The sequence below is a fragment of the Fusarium phalaenopsidis genome (genome assembly GCF_050370095.1).
Source record: "Fusarium phalaenopsidis strain FUZ10S chromosome Unknown contig_32372, whole genome shotgun sequence".
Taxonomy (NCBI): Eukaryota; Fungi; Ascomycota; class Sordariomycetes; order Hypocreales; family Nectriaceae; genus Fusarium; species Fusarium phalaenopsidis.
The window spans coordinates 79,777-98,549 of NW_028145383.1; the positions used below are offsets into that span (position 1 = coordinate 79,777).

At 51.0% G+C, this 18,773-nt stretch overlaps 7 protein-coding genes across 7 annotated transcripts; 4 read left to right on the forward strand and 3 right to left on the reverse strand.

The window, feature by feature from the left end:
* Positions 1–2,033: 2,033 nt before the first annotated feature.
* On the forward strand, positions 2,034–2,732 carry LRP88_14526 (uncharacterized protein; the record flags this gene model as incomplete). The annotated part of the gene is made up of 1 exon (XM_083250866.1): positions 2,034–2,732. One exon carries the CDS (start codon positions 2,034–2,036, stop codon positions 2,730–2,732), a length of 699 nt encoding a protein of 232 aa, XP_083093266.1.
* A 1,167-nt stretch (positions 2,733–3,899) lies between these two features.
* Positions 3,900–5,427, reverse strand: LRP88_14527 (class I SAM-dependent methyltransferase; the record flags this gene model as incomplete). Its single annotated transcript, XM_083250867.1, has 9 exons — positions 3,900–4,136; positions 4,207–4,561; positions 4,612–4,668; positions 4,727–4,884; positions 4,958–5,002; positions 5,057–5,063; positions 5,117–5,170; positions 5,226–5,254; positions 5,305–5,427. 9 exons carry the CDS (start codon positions 5,425–5,427, stop codon positions 3,900–3,902), a joined length of 1,065 nt encoding a protein of 354 aa, XP_083093267.1.
* A 457-nt stretch (positions 5,428–5,884) lies between these two features.
* Positions 5,885–8,621, reverse strand: LRP88_14528 (beta-glucosidase; the record flags this gene model as incomplete). The annotated part of the gene is made up of 4 exons (XM_083250868.1): positions 5,885–7,399; positions 7,454–7,769; positions 7,854–8,460; positions 8,519–8,621. 4 exons carry the CDS (start codon positions 8,619–8,621, stop codon positions 5,885–5,887), a joined length of 2,541 nt encoding a protein of 846 aa, XP_083093268.1.
* A 425-nt stretch (positions 8,622–9,046) lies between these two features.
* LRP88_14529 (uncharacterized protein) lies at positions 9,047–11,020 on the forward strand (the record flags this gene model as incomplete). The annotated part of the gene is made up of 5 exons (XM_083250869.1): positions 9,047–9,234; positions 9,323–9,788; positions 9,846–10,189; positions 10,255–10,506; positions 10,561–11,020. The coding sequence occupies 5 exons, from the start codon at positions 9,047–9,049 to the stop codon at positions 11,018–11,020; spliced, it is 1,710 nt and encodes a 569-aa protein (XP_083093269.1).
* A 449-nt stretch (positions 11,021–11,469) lies between these two features.
* LRP88_14530 (Six-hairpin glycosidase-like protein) lies at positions 11,470–13,950 on the forward strand (the record flags this gene model as incomplete). The annotated part of the gene is made up of 1 exon (XM_083250870.1): positions 11,470–13,950. One exon carries the CDS (start codon positions 11,470–11,472, stop codon positions 13,948–13,950), a length of 2,481 nt encoding a protein of 826 aa, XP_083093270.1.
* A 931-nt stretch (positions 13,951–14,881) lies between these two features.
* On the forward strand, positions 14,882–16,507 carry LRP88_14531 (general substrate transporter; the record flags this gene model as incomplete). The annotated part of the gene is made up of 2 exons (XM_083250871.1): positions 14,882–15,018; positions 15,106–16,507. The coding sequence occupies 2 exons, from the start codon at positions 14,882–14,884 to the stop codon at positions 16,505–16,507; spliced, it is 1,539 nt and encodes a 512-aa protein (XP_083093271.1).
* A 473-nt stretch (positions 16,508–16,980) lies between these two features.
* On the reverse strand, positions 16,981–18,006 carry LRP88_14532 (glycoside hydrolase superfamily; the record flags this gene model as incomplete). The annotated part of the gene is made up of 3 exons (XM_083250872.1): positions 16,981–17,415; positions 17,475–17,731; positions 17,790–18,006. 3 exons carry the CDS (start codon positions 18,004–18,006, stop codon positions 16,981–16,983), a joined length of 909 nt encoding a protein of 302 aa, XP_083093272.1.
* Between the last annotated feature and the right edge of the window lie 767 nt (positions 18,007–18,773).

Below are 18,773 nucleotides of genomic sequence, written 5' to 3' on the forward strand. Positions count from 1 at the left end.
TGCTCAAAGATGGGTCAAGGATCCGTTGACACCGACTGTCTCCTCAGTGAGGATGATGTTCCAGCCACCTCGAATAGCACAGCACAATGTGGGAACGGGATCCTGGAAGAAGGTGAGGACTGCGATTGCGGCGGCACATCCAGCTGCGAATCTGTGGAAGACTCCTGCTGCGACCCCGAGACTTGTCGATTTGTCGAAAAGGCTGTCTGCGACCCGTTGCACCACGACTGCTGCACAGATCAATGCCAGCCTGCGTCAAGAGGCTTGGTTTGCCGGGGAAGTAATGGAGCCTGCGATCCCGAGGAGTTATGCGATGGCAACTCGACCACGTGCCCACTCGATGTCATACGACCAGACGGGGAAGCTTGTGAGGAGAATCGTGTTGCAAATTTGGCATGCGCTTCAGGGGTATGCACCTCTCGCGACCTACAATGCCAGCAACGGTTCTCCGGCGACAACGATACCATGAAACACTGCGATAGCAACAATTGCAAATTAAATTGCCGTCCTGTCGAAGAAATCAATGATCACGAGTGCCCATCAGAGATGGAGGAGCTGCTCCTGGATGGTACGTCTTGCGGGGACGGACGTCGATGTTTCAACGGCAAGTGTGAGAAGCCAAAGTCAGAGCGACAAGAGGACTCGGGCACGTGGTTCACAAAGAAGAGAATCATCATTGTTGTTTGTTCAGTTGTCGGAGGATTCCTTGTTTTTGCGGTTATGGCATGTGCCTTCAATCGTATCCGACATCAAAAGACAGGAGGGCCGATGAAACAGGTGAGAATGACATCCACGGACGATTCTCACTGAGCTACAAGTCGGCAGTGATTTATAAGTTGCGGCAACTTGCGCGAGGACTCTATAGCTATTTGGGAATTTAAGGATGGTGGCGCACGATCTAGGACTCTGGTTATGCAGTATACATGGATGACAGTGCGTGTATCTGGCCTGATATCTCGAGTTCTTACTATTATATCCCCGAGTGTCCACGGGGTGTATTATCGGGATTTTTAATCCATAGCATATCATTACCTGAGGGGGCGAGTTACGCATGAATCTTGAGGGCGGTCTTTAAATATGAAATTTGGACTATGATTGTCCGCCTCGAGAGAACTATATAAACCACACCGTAGTAGAAATCCAGCCAAATTCGAATGAAAAAGAAGTTCGTCTGGCCACAGCAATCAGTTAACCTTCCAGCCAATACTAGCTTCTGCAGAAGAAACTCAAGAGTCAACAATGGTCTTGTGGAGCAGACTCAGAAAGGACCATGTCCGCTGGGGACGTCGGTACAAGGCTACAACCTTGCTTGGGCTTGGTTGTTTGCATATTGTCCGAGGCTTACAAACCATTGTATTCCCTCCTCCCCAATGGGATGCGAGGAATAACTTGGGATATATCCGTCAACGCCCAGGCATTACAATTAACTTGCCGGGTAAACGGCTATCAAGTTCATCCTAGGATTAGTGGTTAGTGCCGAAGGAGGATGGTCAATAGCACACCGTTGTCAAATATATCCGATAGGTGTCGGATCTTGTATTGATGTGGGGTGACAAGTTCGAAGTAATTTGCCGATTGACCGTCGCTGTTCGGATCCGACGACAAGTATCGTATGACTTTAATCCCACTTGCGGTAGCTGGGTAATATAAAGACAATAAGGAGTGGAGTGATATAGCTACGAATGTGACAAATAAAAGTATGAAAGGAAAGGGACGGAAATTCTAGTCCAATAGATTATGCAAGTGTGAAATAACTCTTCCTTTTCTCCGCATCAAGGTCCACCTTTTGAGGCCTTTTTTCCGTCTCGTGCTGGTAAGCAACTTGGGCCAAGTGTGTTTATATCCGACTACCTTCGGAATTTAAGTCCATATGAAAGAATTCTGTCCCGTTGATCCGGAGTTAATGATTACTGAATAAGATGAAAAGCTAGATTTCTCTCCTGGTCAGTACTCGGGAGTCTGCCCAAAATAATCCAGCGTCGTACTTCCACCTCTTTGAAGACATTGTCCAACTCCCAAAATTTCTTTTCACAATGGTGTACCCTAAAATAACAAAGCTGCTCTTGCTTCTGCTGGCTCTGTCGTTTGGGCCAGCTCAGGCTGCAACCACCGCAAAAAACAGCCTTTCCTACCGCCATACTGTGCCTCGACGAACGATTGCTGGTATCAAAGTTGTCGACACTCCAATCGTGCGCGACGCCCATGACTACGCCCTCAAACACAGCAGTGACTTTACTTACAAGCATATCATGCGGAGTTGGCTATTTGGTGCCATTGTCATCGAACACAACGAGACCCTTCGCAACACCGTCGACTTGGAGGTGCATGCTGTGGCTGCTCTTCTTCACGACTTGGGTTGGGACCAAACTCCCGGCTCGCCATTTGTGAGCCATGATAAGAGATTCGAGGTGGATGGTGCAATTGCCGCCAGGGAATTCATCCAGAATAACAAACATGGTAAAAAGTGGGATAAGCGAAGAGTACAGCTTGTTTGGGACGCCATTGCTCTTCATACCCAACCTAGTATCTTCAACTACAAAGAACTCGAGGTTGTAACTACAGGCAACGGAATTTTGTCCGATTTCCAGGGCCCCTTTCTCGGCATCACCACGGAAGAGTATTCTGCTGTGCTCTCAGAGTTTCCCAGCAACGGCATGAGGGATGGTCTGAACAATACTATCATTTGGCTTTGTCAGTCGAAGCCAGCTACGACATACGGTGGGTTAACATGACATGAAACCAGAGAATATTTACTGACGAACTTGCAGACACGTGGATGCAGCCTTGGGGAGACAATTATGTCTCAAGCTACCAGTCTGAGGGAAACAGGCTTTTTGATGACTTGTTCTTGAATCTCCCTTAATATCAGACGAATAGGCCTGATAGGAAAACTCAGCTCTGCATAGGCCCGGATCCGTACCATAGTTCCAATCAAACCTAGATAGAGGCTTGAAACCTAGATCAATCTCAACAACCTAGATCGTCGGCTTCCAATGGCATCGTCGGTCCACGGGCTCCCGGATCAGCCGGATCCCTGGGGATAAATAGCTATCTTTCCTCCCTACTATACTTAAAGGCATTAGAAAGCACAGCGACCACAACGAACGCCATTAGGTCATATTGTTATGGAAAGTTCAAGAGAGTTATCATGCCAGAAATTCACAACATCAGTAGATCGCATTACCATCAGCTATGTAGCAGGGAAGTGGATGAAGTGGTTGAAACTTCCTCCGTCTAAAAAGCCTTGTTTTGACCAGAGCTCTGGAAACGGCGTTACTCAAGTCGCACAATCAACCAACCCTTGAACCTGCTAGTTTTACACGTAGTCCAACTCCGTGGCAGTTGCCACCTATTAATATGAAGTTTGACGAGTATATTGGCCAACTCACAGGTCAGCAGCTTGTCTGTCTACTGCTAGTACTCGAGAACCACATGATCGCAGACGGCGGATTTACGCTTCATGGATTAATCGTGGCCGACCGAAGTAGTGGAATATATGATAGGGTTGGATACTTTAACTGTTGGTGGGGAGCAGATAACATCTCTGATCTTCATTGGTATTTGGACCGCCTCGGACCGGCAAATGACCATGATGCGGGTAACTTCTACGACCTTGTTGTATTGATTTAGTTTATTCTCTGATCTCTTGGCAACCTGCCTATATGTCATATGGGCTCTGAGACTAAGCACGTCACTGGGCGTGAAGGTGACAAACGCAAGGCCGCGTACTTGAGAATGGGGAAAACAGTGAATGTCAGGTGGGCAATAGAAATCCGCTTCGTAATGTTTATATTTTCGAGGATTGGGTTTTAAGGTCGACATGTGTTGATATCTATGTCCTTCGGTATTGTGGCAGAGGCCTCTTTCAGAGACGTTATTAATGACAAGAAGGAGGCTACTCAAGCCTCCGGCTTCTTACCCCAGATCAAATAACAGGGTACATAGAGGTGGATGGCCGGGTTCTTGAGGTCGTTCTTGACCTTGGCGATGAGTACTTGGATCTCTTTCTCATCCCATCCAAGCACACGGGAAAAAATGCCAGGCGTATACGAGTCAATGACCTGCTGCTCTTGAATGAGTGCATGCCTACCGATCTCCTTGAGTTTTGTATCTTTCGCCCAACCGCCCATGGGAAACTAAGCATTGTTATTGAGTATTCAGGTTTTAGCGTAGACGCCGCTCGTGTGCGTAGATTAGGGGACCAACCTTGCGGATCTCCTGCTTGACATCGACGAATCCAGCGGCCTTCATCTTCTCCAGCCATCCGGGCGCTGAGTCGAGGGGCTTACCGAACTTGACGGCACCCTCGCAGATGTTCTTCATCCAAAACTGGGCGTCCTTTGCCTGTCCGGCCGTGCCATCATCAGATAGGAAGCGAGGGTAAACAGCTTGCATCTCAAAGTAGCCGCCGGGGGCAAGATGCTCAAAGGCTTGGCGGAAAAGCTTCTCATCATCGGCAACACACCCTCCCAGCTCACGGGCGTGGATATAGTCAAACTTGTTGTGATAGACCCAATTCTGCTCTAAATCATCGACCTCGAACGTACAGTTGGGCGGCGTCCTATTTCAAGTCAGCCTTGAACCAAGTAGCAGAGCCTAGGAACGCCATACCACCTGGGCTGGATGGGGCTCAAGTCGGTGCCGAGGACCTCTGCGGAGGGGTGCTGGCTATTCGTCAATTATCAGTAGCTATTTCACCTTCAAGGGACGTTTAAAGGGGCTCAACTCTGCAAAGTCCATGGCCCAGATGCCAGTGCCGGTGCCCAGGTCAAGGACGCGCTGCGGGTTTTTCCCGATAGGGGCGCGATAAAGTTCTCCTCCAAGGAGCAGACTATAAATGTGGTGTCCCAAGTCCATGCGGTCCTGCTCTTCATCGTCATTGGGCTATCAATTTGTACCAACTCAGGTTAGCAACCAGATGACATTTCAGGAATGCAGGCAGATTCTAAAAGCTTACCACTAGATATGCACCCTCCCTGAACGCATGATAACGACGGCCGTTCTATTATTCGTGTAAGAGTGCTGGCAGCGTCATGTTCTGTTATCTGACACAAACCTCGTACCTGTAAAAGTCACTAACCACGATTTAAAAATACTGTTGGACTGCGAGACCTACTTGTAGTGGAAAACACTCGAGTTGAGCGAGGAGAGAACGCTAGCAGATGCCTCACTTGGAAATTGGTTATACACCCACTCATCACTCAAGTATTTCGGGGCCGACTCACGAGGCAGCATAGCCGTCATCTTCAACGTCCTAGAAATGACGCGTCAGACCATAAAACTCTAATTTAAAGAGCCACTCACGTTTCCGACCTGTAGAGGCTCCTGTCCTGCAAGGTCCGGCAGCTGCGGGTCAGCCTGCGTCGAGGGTGGCTGGGGTTGGGCCTGAGCCGGCGACTCCGGAGCGGTGGTTTCTTCTTGAGCCATGTTTTCGTGGGTAGCAACGTGCAAAAAGAGGGGGAGAAGCAGATGCAAAACTCATCATGGACGATAGTCAACGTCTATTCTTATAGCAGCACCTAATCGCCGAGGACCAGTCACAACATGTGCTTCCGTTTCGACAACGTGGAGATCACGCCACTTTGCGCACTGAAAACGAGCGGGGTTGACGTGGGCGGGCGGCGCATATGCTGGGATACTGGGGGCTCAGACAGTTGTGGTTGGTTGGCAACCCCTGGTCTGTTGGTTGAAGACTTGTTGGTTCTGACAACTCAATGTTAAGTGAGGGGATTGAAGGAGAAAGCTCCGATACCCCGGACCATGTAGTACTTCAGGGGTCATTGGCCAAGTACTACCATAAAAAATGACTTGCTATGACTGGGATGATAGCAGTAGGCCGTGTTTAGACCGGGTCTCTTATCTCTTCCTTCAAGTAACATCTTCCTTACAGGCCAGACCACCAGGTTGTATCCGAAACCTCAAAATGAGCCTTCAGTTGAATGTTTGAGCTGGAATCTCCCACTAGGACATCATATGTCCCCGCCTCCTCCACCCATTGATGTCTCGTCTCGTCCCAGGTGCTCGTGGCATATTTCCTCTCGATAAAAATCTTGGCAGCCGCTGTCTCACCAGCTTTGACAAAGACCTTTGAGAATCCCTTAAGCTCCTTCACCGGACGCTTGATCGACGAGGACCGGGCGGCAACGTAGACCTGGACCACTTGGGCGCCATCGACCGGGCCGGTGTTCTTCACACCAACGTCAACAAGGAAGAGCTCACGTCCATCCCTTTGCTCTTTCTGAATGGAAAGATCCAGCAAGTCGAAAGTAGTGTATGACAGTCCAGAACCAAATGGCCACAGAGCAGGTCGCTTCGTTGTCTCGTAGAATCGGTAACCGACGTAAATATCCTCTCCGTAAAGAACCCGTCCATGCTCCGAGCGATAGTTCAAGAAAGCGGGGTTATCCTCGACATGAATGGGGAAGGACAGTGGCAGCTTCCCTGAGGGGTTGACGTCGCCAAATAGAATATCCGCAATGGCATTTCCGGTCTCGTTACCGCCATACCACGCTTGTACTACCGCGGCAACCGAGTCAGCCCAAGGCATGGTAACAGGTGATCCGGACTGAACAACCACGACTGTCTCCGGATTGACCGCTGCCACCGCCGACACGAGCTCGTCAGTACGTCCAGGGAGGTCCATGTGAGGACGGTCGTGGCCCTCTTGCTCAAAGTCAGAGTTGAGGCCGACAAACAAGACGACCTGATCAGCCGTCTTGGCTAGCTCCACGGCCTTGGCAATCTCGTCTTCCGGATCAATCACTCTGGCCCCTCCAATCCTCAGACCACCGCTTCCATACGAGACGACACCCTCGGCATCGCCAAGTTTTGACGCGGCACCGCTGGCAAAAACAACTCTGATCCTGTATGTTTGCCCAGCGGTTAGGTGTCTCACCCCGGTCTCCTCAACGGTGCCAACGTTGAAAAAGGTTCCTCCGGGGCGTTGCGTGGTCTCGTTATCGACGACAAGCTCGTCGTCGACATAGAGCCTGGCAGTTCCGAATACAGTGAGCCCAAACATGAAGTCGCCAGTCTCTTCAGCCTCAAAAACAGCCTCGATCTCTCCCCACCAGAGGTTCTCGGTGATTTCAGGGTGATAGTAGTCGGCGAAGTACATGTCTGTGGTATCCAGATGGAGGGTATCAACGGGGACTCGGTCCTTGACCGTGTCGGGGGAAGTGAAAGCTTTAAACGTGACGCCGTTTCGACCATCGTCGGTTCGAAGTTGTGACCCGAGAAGTGGTAACATCTTGTGGGAGTAACAGCCGATCGAGTATGAGAGATTGTCGGTCTTTTTGGAAATCCCCTCGAAGGGAGAGATGGCATAGTAGGGGCGTAGAGTAGCGGATCCGCCGCCACAGTAGACAGCTGTCTTGGCATTAGGGCCAATGACAACGACCTAGACAACATGTGTCAATATCCGCAATTTTGACAGGACTCATCTATGTCTCACCTTCTTATCCTTCTTGAAAGGAAGTGCGCTGTTCTCATTCTTCAGAAGGACGATAGCCTCGCTCGCAATCGTTCTCAACAGGGACGCCGTCTCTGGAGTATCTCGAGCCTGCTCAGGTGCATTTTCAGGAATACCTGTCTGCACGGCTCGGTGTACAAGCTTCAGTACCTGCCTAGCTCGCTCGTTGATGACCTCCATATCAATCTTCCTCGACATGAGTGCGTGGAGGAGCATCTGTCCACGCCAACGGGTCGGGCCTGGCATTTCGATGTCCAGTCCGGCCTCGAGTGATTCGACTGTTGAGTATGTGCCGTACCTGTCCAGTGTTAGCTTAGTTCCAACATTGCATAGCGGTTCCGGTAAATGATGAACCAGTCTTGGCTGCTTCTTCGTAACTCACCAATCGCTCGTCACCAGGCCCTGCCATCCCCATTCTTTTCGGACAATCTTCTCGATCATGTCCCGGTTCTCACTCACGTGCACTCCATTGACCTTATTATAAGATGTCATAAAGGATCCAGGATTCGAGTCCCTCACAGCGATCTGAAAGGGGAGGGCATAGATCTCTCGCAGAGCCCGTTCCGTAACAAGCGAGTCGACAGCCATACGCTCATGTTCTTGGTCATTGGCCACAAAATGCTTGATCGATGCCACCACTCCAGTACTCTGTATGCCGTTTATGATAGCTGACGCGCAGTCCCCAGACAGTACAGGGTCCTCGGAGAAGGATTCGAAAGCTCGGCCTCCAAGAGGACTTCTCTGCATATTGACTGTGGGACCTAGGAGCACGTGAGCGCCTTTTGCCCTCGCCTCAGTGCCCATTAGGTGCCCAGCTTTGCGAAGAAGGTCTGTATTCCAAGTCGCTGCAAGGCCGGTACCGCATGGGAAGCAGGCTGCGGGCACACCGTTGAAGAACCTGGTACCTCGGACCCCATTGGGGCCATCTGACATTCGGATCGAGGGAACATTGAGTCGAGGAACCGCCTTGGTGTGCCAAAAGTCGACACCTGGAGGTAGACCTGTATTAGCAAATGGAAGATTGGTATTTCCTGTGGTGGTACTTACCTGCTAGGAGATCAATCTTTTCAAGAGTTGTCAGCTCCTTCAGTACTTGTTCAACATCGAATAACGACTTATCCTCAGATAAGAAGCTAGAAATGTCTCCCATGATGACGATGTTGGGGGAATACCACGACCGTATTCCGATTGCGTGGTGGGAATGGCACTTGGTCGGCTGAATGGGAATGACCAGTACCTCCCTTGACGGGATATAAGTCACCTCATCTTGACTGCTGACTAAATGAAGCCAAGTCCCCTATTATAGCGCCGTTGCAGAGTTGATGACGTGACAGGCTCTTGGTATAGTCTCAATAGCCTCTTGTGCTAGCGCAAATCGAGCATAACTCGGTCCCTCTCCGAAAAACCTGTCCCACTTTTCCAGTGACAGGATGTATTCTTACCCGGCTTTCCGCGGACCTCACTTCAGCGCCCTTGGCCGTCCTCATCCGTCTTTCCGCTGTCTTAATCAGCCTCCAGCTCTCCCTCACTTCCTGCTCTCCGCGTCCCTTCATCTCCACTGTTCCCGCCATTGCAATGTCAACAGGGTCATCCAAGCGACCTCCACCAGACGCCAGCCGTCCAACCTATCCTCGCAAGCGCGCTGCTCAGGCTTGTGGAACCTGTCGGAGGCGGCGTGTCAAGTGTGACAACGAGCAGCCATCATGCACTTCATGCTCCAAACTAGGCGTCCAATGCGTGTATCAGGAGGGCGACAAGTCAAGGTACGCCCGGGATACCATTACCCTGAGAACAATCTACTTCGAGATCAGCCCAGCAGTGGCCCACCTCTAACAATTTCATTCTGTATAGTTTCGACCCTGCGAGCTTAGCGATCCTGCAGCGCCTCGATGAGTTAGAGAGTCTCGTTCGCGTCGCTATCCCTGAGACCACGACCCCTCAGGACGTTGACCATTCATCCTCAGGCAAAGCCTTCCGGCCCCAGGAAGGCTTCTGCCAGAGAGACTCACTGTCATCTCAAGAACCTTTTATCAATGTCGAAGCAGTTCTGGAGTGGCCAATACTACGTTCTTTCGTCGACACCCAGCCTCTTTCGCTCGCCAACATACTCCAAGCTGGATCTGCAGAGACTGATGTCGGTTGGAATCGCCTCTTGCAGGCTCCGGACTTTGACGAGGATGCTACAAGCCGGTTGTTGCAAAACTTTATCGACAACTTTCATATCTACAATCCAGTGATCGAGCTCACACATCTTCAAGAGGATATCCGAACGTCCTTGTATAATGGCCTTGGCTGGGACGCCCCGGCCTGCATCTCAGTGCGCTCTGCGATACACTGCTAAAATTACAAAGGAGCTGACGTCTTGAATCGATAGTTGCTGGTCTTTGCTCTCGGGACGATCGATTGCGATCACGATGGCTTGGTGACAACGTCCATGATGTCGCGAAACTCGAAACAATTCCAACAAGCAGAGTCCTTCTTCGTCGCAGCCCAGCGGCGCATGGGACAGCTTCTGTGCCGGAGCGGGCCAGTAGAGGCTCAAATATTCTTTCTCTCGGGTGTCTACCTAATGACGACAATGAGACCGTTTGAAGCTTGGAGAATGTTTCTTCAGGCCCTTGCCTGTTGCCAAGGATTCGTGTCTTCATCCGGCGTCGCGCAAGACAAGGCCTCCGAGCTACACGATAGCATCTACTGGACTGCGTTCAAGTCCGAGCTGTAAGTCAACATTGTCAAGCTATCTACCATCGACTAATCCAGCTGGCTGATTCTTCGTGATGCAGGGAACTGCGATTAGAGATGAGCATAACTGAAAACAGTGCTTGGAACTTGCGCTATCCTCAATTCTTCCCATCACCCCCAAGAGGTCTCCAGTCAGAAGGCGAGGCTGGCTGGTACTTTTACTTGGCCGAGATTGCTCTACGCCGTCTTAGCAACCGCATCTTGGCCCATTCGACAAACGTAGCATCGAGGGAGGCCAGTCTTGCCGAAAAATTGTCAAGTATCGTCGAGTTTGAACAGCAAGCACAGAGCTGGCAAGTTTCCTGAGCCCTTTCAAGGTTGTTTCTCACTAATGGGTTTTGTTTCAGGGTTGACTCGTTGCCTGCAAGCTTGAAGCTTGACCAACCGATCGATCACGATACTCAAAGCGCACGTTTACGTTTCATTCTGAGCGGTCATCTTATAGACTGCTACGAGATGATATACTGGCCACTGGTAGTCGACGCAGTCCATGGGAGGCTACATGAAGATGCCGAAGCCACCAGGCTAGCTCGCAAGGGGCTGGAAGTAAACGTACAGCGTATCAAGGACAATGAACCAGGCTTCCGTCGTCGTCATCACGGGACTTGGCTGATGCTACGTTCCTGCACGCGCAGTGCCTTTGTTTTGGTGGCTTCCGGTCGAGCAGGCCTTCATAGTCTACTGCCTCTTGGGTGGAAGGCTTCCATTAACAAGGTGGTGGATCTTTTGCGATTCTGGAAGGATGAAGCCAGGGATGCCAAGGTCCGCCTTGAGCTTCTTGAAGCTTTCATGTCATCTGCCTTGTAATTATGCATGATGTATTATATCTATGTAAAAAACGCTGTCTACAATCGCTCTTTGAAGAAGTTACCAGTGCCCGTGCTATGTGTAGCTGTCTTCTTGTTGAGCAGCAAGAGCTGGAAACTGGGAATTGACTCCTCTTGTGCACTGGAAGTCTTGACACTCCAGAAGAGGCACAGTGTGTCAATCTTGGGTTGTGGCAAAGCGTATGGTCAACTTTTATACTCAAACGCGTATTACCCGTGGAGAGCCTCGGAGTCACTATCACCTGCACCCATTCTATCTTTAAATAAAGCCAATATCCACTCGATTGATACCGTATTCGATGATGGGAATGTCAGCCCAGGTACGCCTACAAACAGACCCCGCACCAGGTGCTAATCTATAAATACAGGCCAGTCCCCCCGCCAAACGCCAGGGCTACCTCTCTCCAACAATTCTTCACGACAAACATTATGGATAAACCACCCATCGACTCAAAATGGACATGGCACCCAGAATGGGTCGACAGCGCAAAAGACTCAGCGGGAGGCTTTGTCCATTTTCGCAAAGAACTCACCCTCGACCGCGTCCCTAGCGAGCCTGTCATTGTCCAGATCACAGCGGACACAAAGTATCAACTTTACATCAACGGACGTCTCGCCATCTTCGGCCCTGTCAAGGGAGACGAGCACATATGGTTCTACGACGAACTTGACATTGGTCCATACCTAAAGCTGGGTCTCAATATCCTCTCCGTTCAGGTGCTCCGTCTGTACCACGGTACTCCATACGGAACAAGCTTCCCCAGGATGCCATTTCCCGGACTGCTGGTGCGAAGAGCGGGTGAAGCAGGACGTGATGAGATTCAGCTCGACACAGATGACACATGGCTTGTCGCCACTGACGCTTCTCGGAAGCTTCGTATCGACCAAAAGGAAGACGACTTTCTACACGTTTACGAAGATGCTGCGAGTATTCCTAGGCATGATCTCGATTGGGTAGCCTCCCAGGTTCTCGATCTCCCCAAGTCTCATGGTCTCGGCCCTCCTTGGATGCTGCATCCCCGGATGATTCCCTTGCCGCGTATCACTCCGGTAGGCTTCAAGAAGGTGCATAACCTGAACAGTTCACTATCCCAGCAGGAATGGGAAGAGTTGCTCTTGAATCCTCAGGCTGGCGTTCCAACTCTCCGTCTACCAGCAGGCACAACGCATCACATTGAGCTCGAGGCAGATCACCACCTGACGGCGTATATTGAGTTTTGCTTTGAACGTCCCACGTCATCCGGCAGTGAGCTTCGAATCACCTATGCTGAATGCTATGAGGACGAACCGGAGATGGTGCCCTACATCCGTCGCAAAGGCGAACGCCTTGACACGACCAAGAAGCTCTACGGGCCACAGGATCGGTACGTCTTTGCGGGCGAGCAAGGCTGCGAGTCAGCTCAGAGCCTACAGTATACCAAGAGCCCGGAAACTGAAGAGAATTTCCGGCCGTTTCACTTTCGAACTTTCCGTATCCTGACCCTGGATATCCAGGTTAATCCTGAAAGCGACCTCGTCATGGCTGAAATACACGTCAACAGAACACATTATCCACTGGATGTCACCGGAGAGGTCGAAATTCCCGGTACAGTTTATGAGCAGCTTTGGTCCACCAGCGTCCGCACCCTCACCAACTGCATGCACGATTGCTACGAGGATTGTCCCTTATACGAGCAGTTGCAGTATGCCATGGACGTACGAAGCTCGTGTCTCTTTACGTACTACATTTCTGGAGATGACCGAATGGCTCGTCAGGCCATTCTTCAACTACACAGCTCATACCGCGCTCATCTGGGATTGCTGGCAAGCCGTAGTCCGGCGTCGCAGCTCCAGATAATTCCACACTTCTCACTTTTCTGGATTCTTACCCTTGTGGATCACTTTGAACACTTTGGTGACATTGGATTTACCCGCAAGCTGATCCCTGTTTGTGATGGAATCCTCGAATCCTTTGCGAGGCGTGTCGATCCTGAGCTGGGCCTCGTATCTTCAGAGACTCCATTCTGGGACTTTGTGGACTGGACTCCCGAGTGGAAGCCGATGGGTATTCCCCCAGCAGCCGCACGAACAGGGTACCAGACCTTCACAAACTCACTCTATGCCCATACCATGCAAAGACTGGTGCCCGTAGTCAAGGCCATCGGTAGACAAGGCCTTGCTGTGGAACTCGGGACTCGGTCAGATGCCATCGTCAGGGCCCTCAGGCAACACTGCCGGCTTGATGAGGTATTTACTGATGGACTCGCCTCTTCGGCTGATGTCAGCCGAGACTTTAGTCAACACAATCAGATATGGGCCGTTTTATGCGGAGCCGCGACAGGAGACTATGCACGCAGGTTGCTAGGACAGTCTCTGCCAATGGCACAGTCCAAGTCCTCTTCCACAGAGGACTTGCAGGCCCCGGTACATGCTACCGAGTTTACCAAACCATCACAGGCCATGTCGTTCTACCTGCTTCGTGCTCTCTCAGCGGCAGGTTCCACCTTGTACGATGACGTCTTCCACGACATGTGGCAGCCATGGCTAGACCAGCTATCCCTCAACTTGACGACATGGTGCGAAGATGAGGTGACACTGCGATCCGACTGTCACGCATGGAGCTGTGTACCTCTGTACGAACTCATGGCTGAAGTTGCAGGCATCCGACCAGCCGAGCCAGGCTGGAGCTCGGTGTCGTTCCGACCGAGGATGGGGCTCTTCCCCTCCTTCAAGGCCAAGGTCCCGCTGGGTGGCAAGTTGGCGCCTGGGACGGCGCACGTTGCTTGGAAACGGTCCGAAGGTTGGGACAAGGCGTTGGTGTCGTTGCGTCTTGAGACGGGGGCTCCCGTTGATGGAGTTCCTATCCATGTGACGTATCCGGATGGACGTCAGGAGATCAAGGTTGGACTGGAGCTGACGTTTACCCTGTAAACTATTCAAAATAGTGACATAGCCAAGTCTACAGTAGCAAGTGCACATGACGGGGCCAGCAAATTGCTTCAGCTTGAACTTAGGGACTCGGTCATGGTAGTGAGACAATTAAATCCTTGAACGACTGATATTACTCTTACTAAAAACTTGCCTACATCTTAGTACATGATGGTGTTGCGCTGGATCGTGAAAGCTGGGGTAAATGTTCAAGCCCGAAATTAAGCTTCTCCAAACCACCGATCAACCACCTCGACCTTGGCGATCAGGATCGAATGGCACAGCTCTCAGGCACCGGATGCCATGAGCTAAAGAGCCTAAGCAAAAAAAAACGAGAGGCAAGACCGGAGAAGACCGAGCGAGTCATGAAGGATGGCACGGTTCTCCCTCGAAGCCGAGGCCCCGTCTTTCCGCGTATTCAACAATTAGTCTACCCGGCTTTCCGCACCTAGTCCCATCTACCATACCCGGCTTTCCGCGGGGGAGACTAGAGTCAAGTGCTAGCAACAAAGTTAGCTCTGTAAGCAACGCACCACACCTCCAACTCGTTCTTCTCCACGAACTCCCAGAACCCCAGACCCCAAACCCCAGACTTTGATCACCTTACCAAAGAGTGGTCTTACCTCCGATCGTGACAAACGTTTTTTTTTTTTGTTTTTTTTGTTTTTTTTGTTTTTTTTTGTTTTTTTTTTCAGAAGTAGGCTATTCCTTTTCTGGTCAGTAGTTCGTTCTGGACCCCAGGTCTGGGATTTGAGGGTGGTCTCATGAGTCTTGGTTCAATTTTTTCAAGGCAACTTGCGAAAGGATAAAAGAACAGTCAACTCCTCTTGAATCAGAAGTCCCATCACTTCTCGGCAGTCACATCGAAAGCTATTTACACCTTGGATCAACTTGTCTCTCGTACCCTATCACCACCATCACCACCATCACCAACATGTCGGCTCCCGTGGTAGAGGTCCGGACATTGATGCCGGAGAGCAGCGTCGACACGACGAAATGGTGGAACTCTCGGAACCTACGCACTCTCAACTTGTTGCTGATCGTTCCAATGCTCTCCATCTTTACCCAAGGGTGAGTGTCTTACCCCATGCTGTCCACCCCCCTGGACCCCCCAATTGCAACCACACAACTAACCTCGAGGTTGATAAACAAATTCAGGTTTGACGGGTCTATGATGAATGGGTTACAATCAGTCGAGAATTGGCGAGATTACTTTGGTGAACCCAAAGGCTCGACATTGGGGCTGTTCAATGCCGCATACCCCATGGGCGGCCTCTGTGCCATCCCCTTCCTATCCGTCGTCAGCGATACCTTTGGAAGACGATCAGCTATGGGCCTCGGAGCTACCGTTTGTACCATTGGAGCTACACTTCAGGCAGCCGCCCAGAACCTCCCCATGTTTGTCGTTTCCAGGGGCATCTTGGGTTTCGGCGCTGTCTTCATCGGCGCCTCGGGTGCTCCTTTGATCACCGAGTTGGCACACCCAGCGCACAGGGCTACTGCAACTGCTCTCTTTAACACGTCCTACTCTCTTGGTTCTATTGTTGCCGCGTGGGTGACCTTTGGTACCTTTCGAATCGCTTCATCCGCCTCTTGGCGTATCCCTTCTGCAATCCAGGGCTTGCCTTCAGTCATTCAGCTTCTCGGCCTATGGTTCGTTCCTGAAAGCCCACGTTGGCTCATCTCCAAGGACAGAAATGACGAAGCCCTTGAGATCCTCGCAAAATATCATGCCGAAGGGAACAAGGAAGATGCCCTCGTACAGTTCGAGTATAGCGAGATCACGAATGCTCTCGCCTACGAGAGGAGCATTGATCGCAACAACTGGATCCAGAACTACCTCGAATTCGTCCGGACGAAGGGCAACCAGAAGCGTCTCTTTATCCTTCTCTGGTGCGCCTGTATCAGCCAGATGTCTGGCAACGCGTTTATCTCATACTACCTGGCACCGGTTCTGACATCCGTTGGACTTACTACCAGTCTTGAACAGACTCTTATCAACGCGACGCAGCAGGTCCTCTCGTGGTTTTCTGCCCTCTACTTTGCAACCCTTCCTCAGAAGCTCGGCCGACGCACTCTTTTCCTTTGCTCCCTTGCAGCCATCTTTGTTTGCCTTGTTAGCATCACAGCTGGCAGCGCCGTCTTCGCCAACGACCCGAGCAACAAGGTGGCTGGTGGAGCAGTAGTTGCATTCCTGTACCTATTCTCGCCCTCGTATAACCTTGGCCTTAACGGAAACTTGGGCTTGTACATCACCGAGATCCTCCCGTTCAACCTCCGCATGAGAGGCCAAGCACTCTATCAGTTGTTCGCCACGTGCTTCACGCTCCTCTCGACGTACGCTATCCCTGTCGGACTGGACGATATCGCTTGGAAGTTGTACACCGTTTTCATTCCATGGGTTCTGATTGAGTGGCTCGTTATTTACTTCGTCTACCCTGAAACCAAGGGTCCTTCGCTGGAGGAAATTGCTATTATTTTCGATGGACCTGATACCGCGGCGTCGACCCTTAGCAAGGCGGTGGACATTGAGCGCGCCGAGGTTGAGCATAAGAACTAGGGGATTGGCAACCAAGGCGGGTGTCCAAAGGCTGGGGTATCTTCGTTTTCTTACAAGGCCGGGGTCAGTTTGGTTTGGCGCAATACCGGCTGGCCTCTCGATCAGCATGTTTCGCGTCTTTGTAGTCTCTGTATGGAGTGAAGGAGAGGCTCAATGTTTATGCACCGAGTCGATAGGGAGTGTCCTCACAGTATATATGAGAAAGCGTTCCACATACTTCTATCTCTGACTGAAGAACAATACAAGACCACTTAAGTAGTGCGAATGCCTCTCTTGCTCTTCAGCTTTACGTTCATGATGTCTGTTCACGCACCACCTGCACCCCACGCCACGCTGGCCCAATTTCCTTGCTTCTCGCCCCTGTGCTTCGACTTGAGAATAATAAATCTTGTCTTATTACTAATACTGTTCTTTAAAATATAATATGCAAGTATTCTATAAACCTCTCCAAGATGCTTTTCTGTTATCCAGGTTTAGCAAGTCAAGCCAAACTTCAACTTGCGGTTCGAGTCAGCAATACCAAAGTGCTTCTCAACCTCGGGGCTGGCCGTGGGCGAATCGAAAGCCGTGAACCAGAAGGCGCTGGCGCTGGTCTGTTTCCAGAGCCAGCAACCAACGTTGTTGTAGTAGCTCTGCAGAGCGGCGGTCGTCGCGGCGGCACCCTTGTAGTTGGCGCCCTTGGTGGGCCAGCCAGTCTCGCCCACCCAGATCTCGATCTTGGGATGGACCTGGTTGACGCGGCGCTTGACATCCCAGTACGAGTTCTGGAAGGTCTTGAGGCGGAGGGCGTCCTTGATGTTGACTCCCTGCCAGTAGGGGAAGCCGTTGGTGATGGCAATGTCGCAGGCCTTGGTGACAACATCATTGGCGCCGTCGACCCAAGCAGTCCAGGTATCAGTGTGGCCAACCTGTGATTTCAGAGTCAGATAAAAATGCCGATCTGCGATGCATGATATGAATGACATACCCTTAGGTTCTTGTTGAACTGTCTAACCATGCCACGGACGTCGTAGATCTGTTGGGCCAGCTTCTGGGGAGAAATGTCCTTTCGGTAAAGATCCTCAGAGCCGACACTGATAGCAGCAATCCAGTCGGTGCCGTGAGCCTTGATGGCACTGAGAAGAGCAGCCTTCTCTCGTCCAAAGTGGGCATCGTCAGTAGCCCAGACGCCGACAAGGATCTTGATGCCAGTAGCCTTGGCAGCGGGAACAGCCTTGCCAAGAGCTGTGACGCGAATTTGTCAGTAACAAAGAAAAAGCAGGAATAAAAAGAAACTCCTTACTGTTGCAATCACTGCAGGCGTAAAGGCGAACAGCGTTGAAGCCCTTGTTCCAACTCTTGATAGTCTGGAAGTCCTTCTTCCAGTCCGCAGTGTACTTGCAGGCTCCATCAGCTCGGTTGGCTCCAAGACTGAAGCCCTTGTACGTGAGTGCCGAGGCCTGCGCCGTGAGGAGCAGCAGGCCCGCCGCGAGTTTACCCAAAGAGCCAAGAAGCTTCATGTTGGTTCGTCTCGAATTTGTCGATTTGAGATGGTGGAGATGCCAAGATGGGAAGAGTTTTGGAGGATGCAGTTTTTTTATAGAACTGGGAAATTACGAGGCCCCCTTTTTCGTGCATGCCTGTCCCGTTCTAGAACGTATCCGCATGAGCCCGTGACACTAACGAGAGAAACCACCCCACTCTGTCATCTATTAATAGAGGCGATCATCGCAATTGCTCGTATTGAACTGTGGTTTAAAGAAACATTCCTTTGCTGCATATCAAGAGCGAAACAAGTCATCTTTATCATAGGGGACGGCGTCATATCGTTGGTTTGAGCTTATGCCGAATAAACTTTTGTTTGATTGACTTGACGGCTGTCCAGCATCTCCTCCGTTAGTGCCTGTTAGTGCTTTTCGGGACCAAGGGCAGAGTGTGGAGCGCGAGATGGAAATTTCCAATGCTGACGCGTTCACAAGTAAAAGTTGCTCAGGTTTCTTCCAATATCGAAGAGAATAATATGGCCCTGCCCTGTGGCTCGCTTCATGGGTATGTGAAATGTTGTCGATTTACTCATAGCTCTCTATTAATGGCCAATGACGACGACCTTGGAGATGACGATGCTGCTGAGTCCGAGCGAGAGGCTGCTGCGCTGGAGTATGACGTCACGCGATTGACGACGACGACGACGACGACGACGACGAAGTACAGCTTGAATAAATCATTAAGAGCTGATTGCTTAGATATTAACGAAAAAAAAAAAAACACTAGACATGAAACAGGTTCG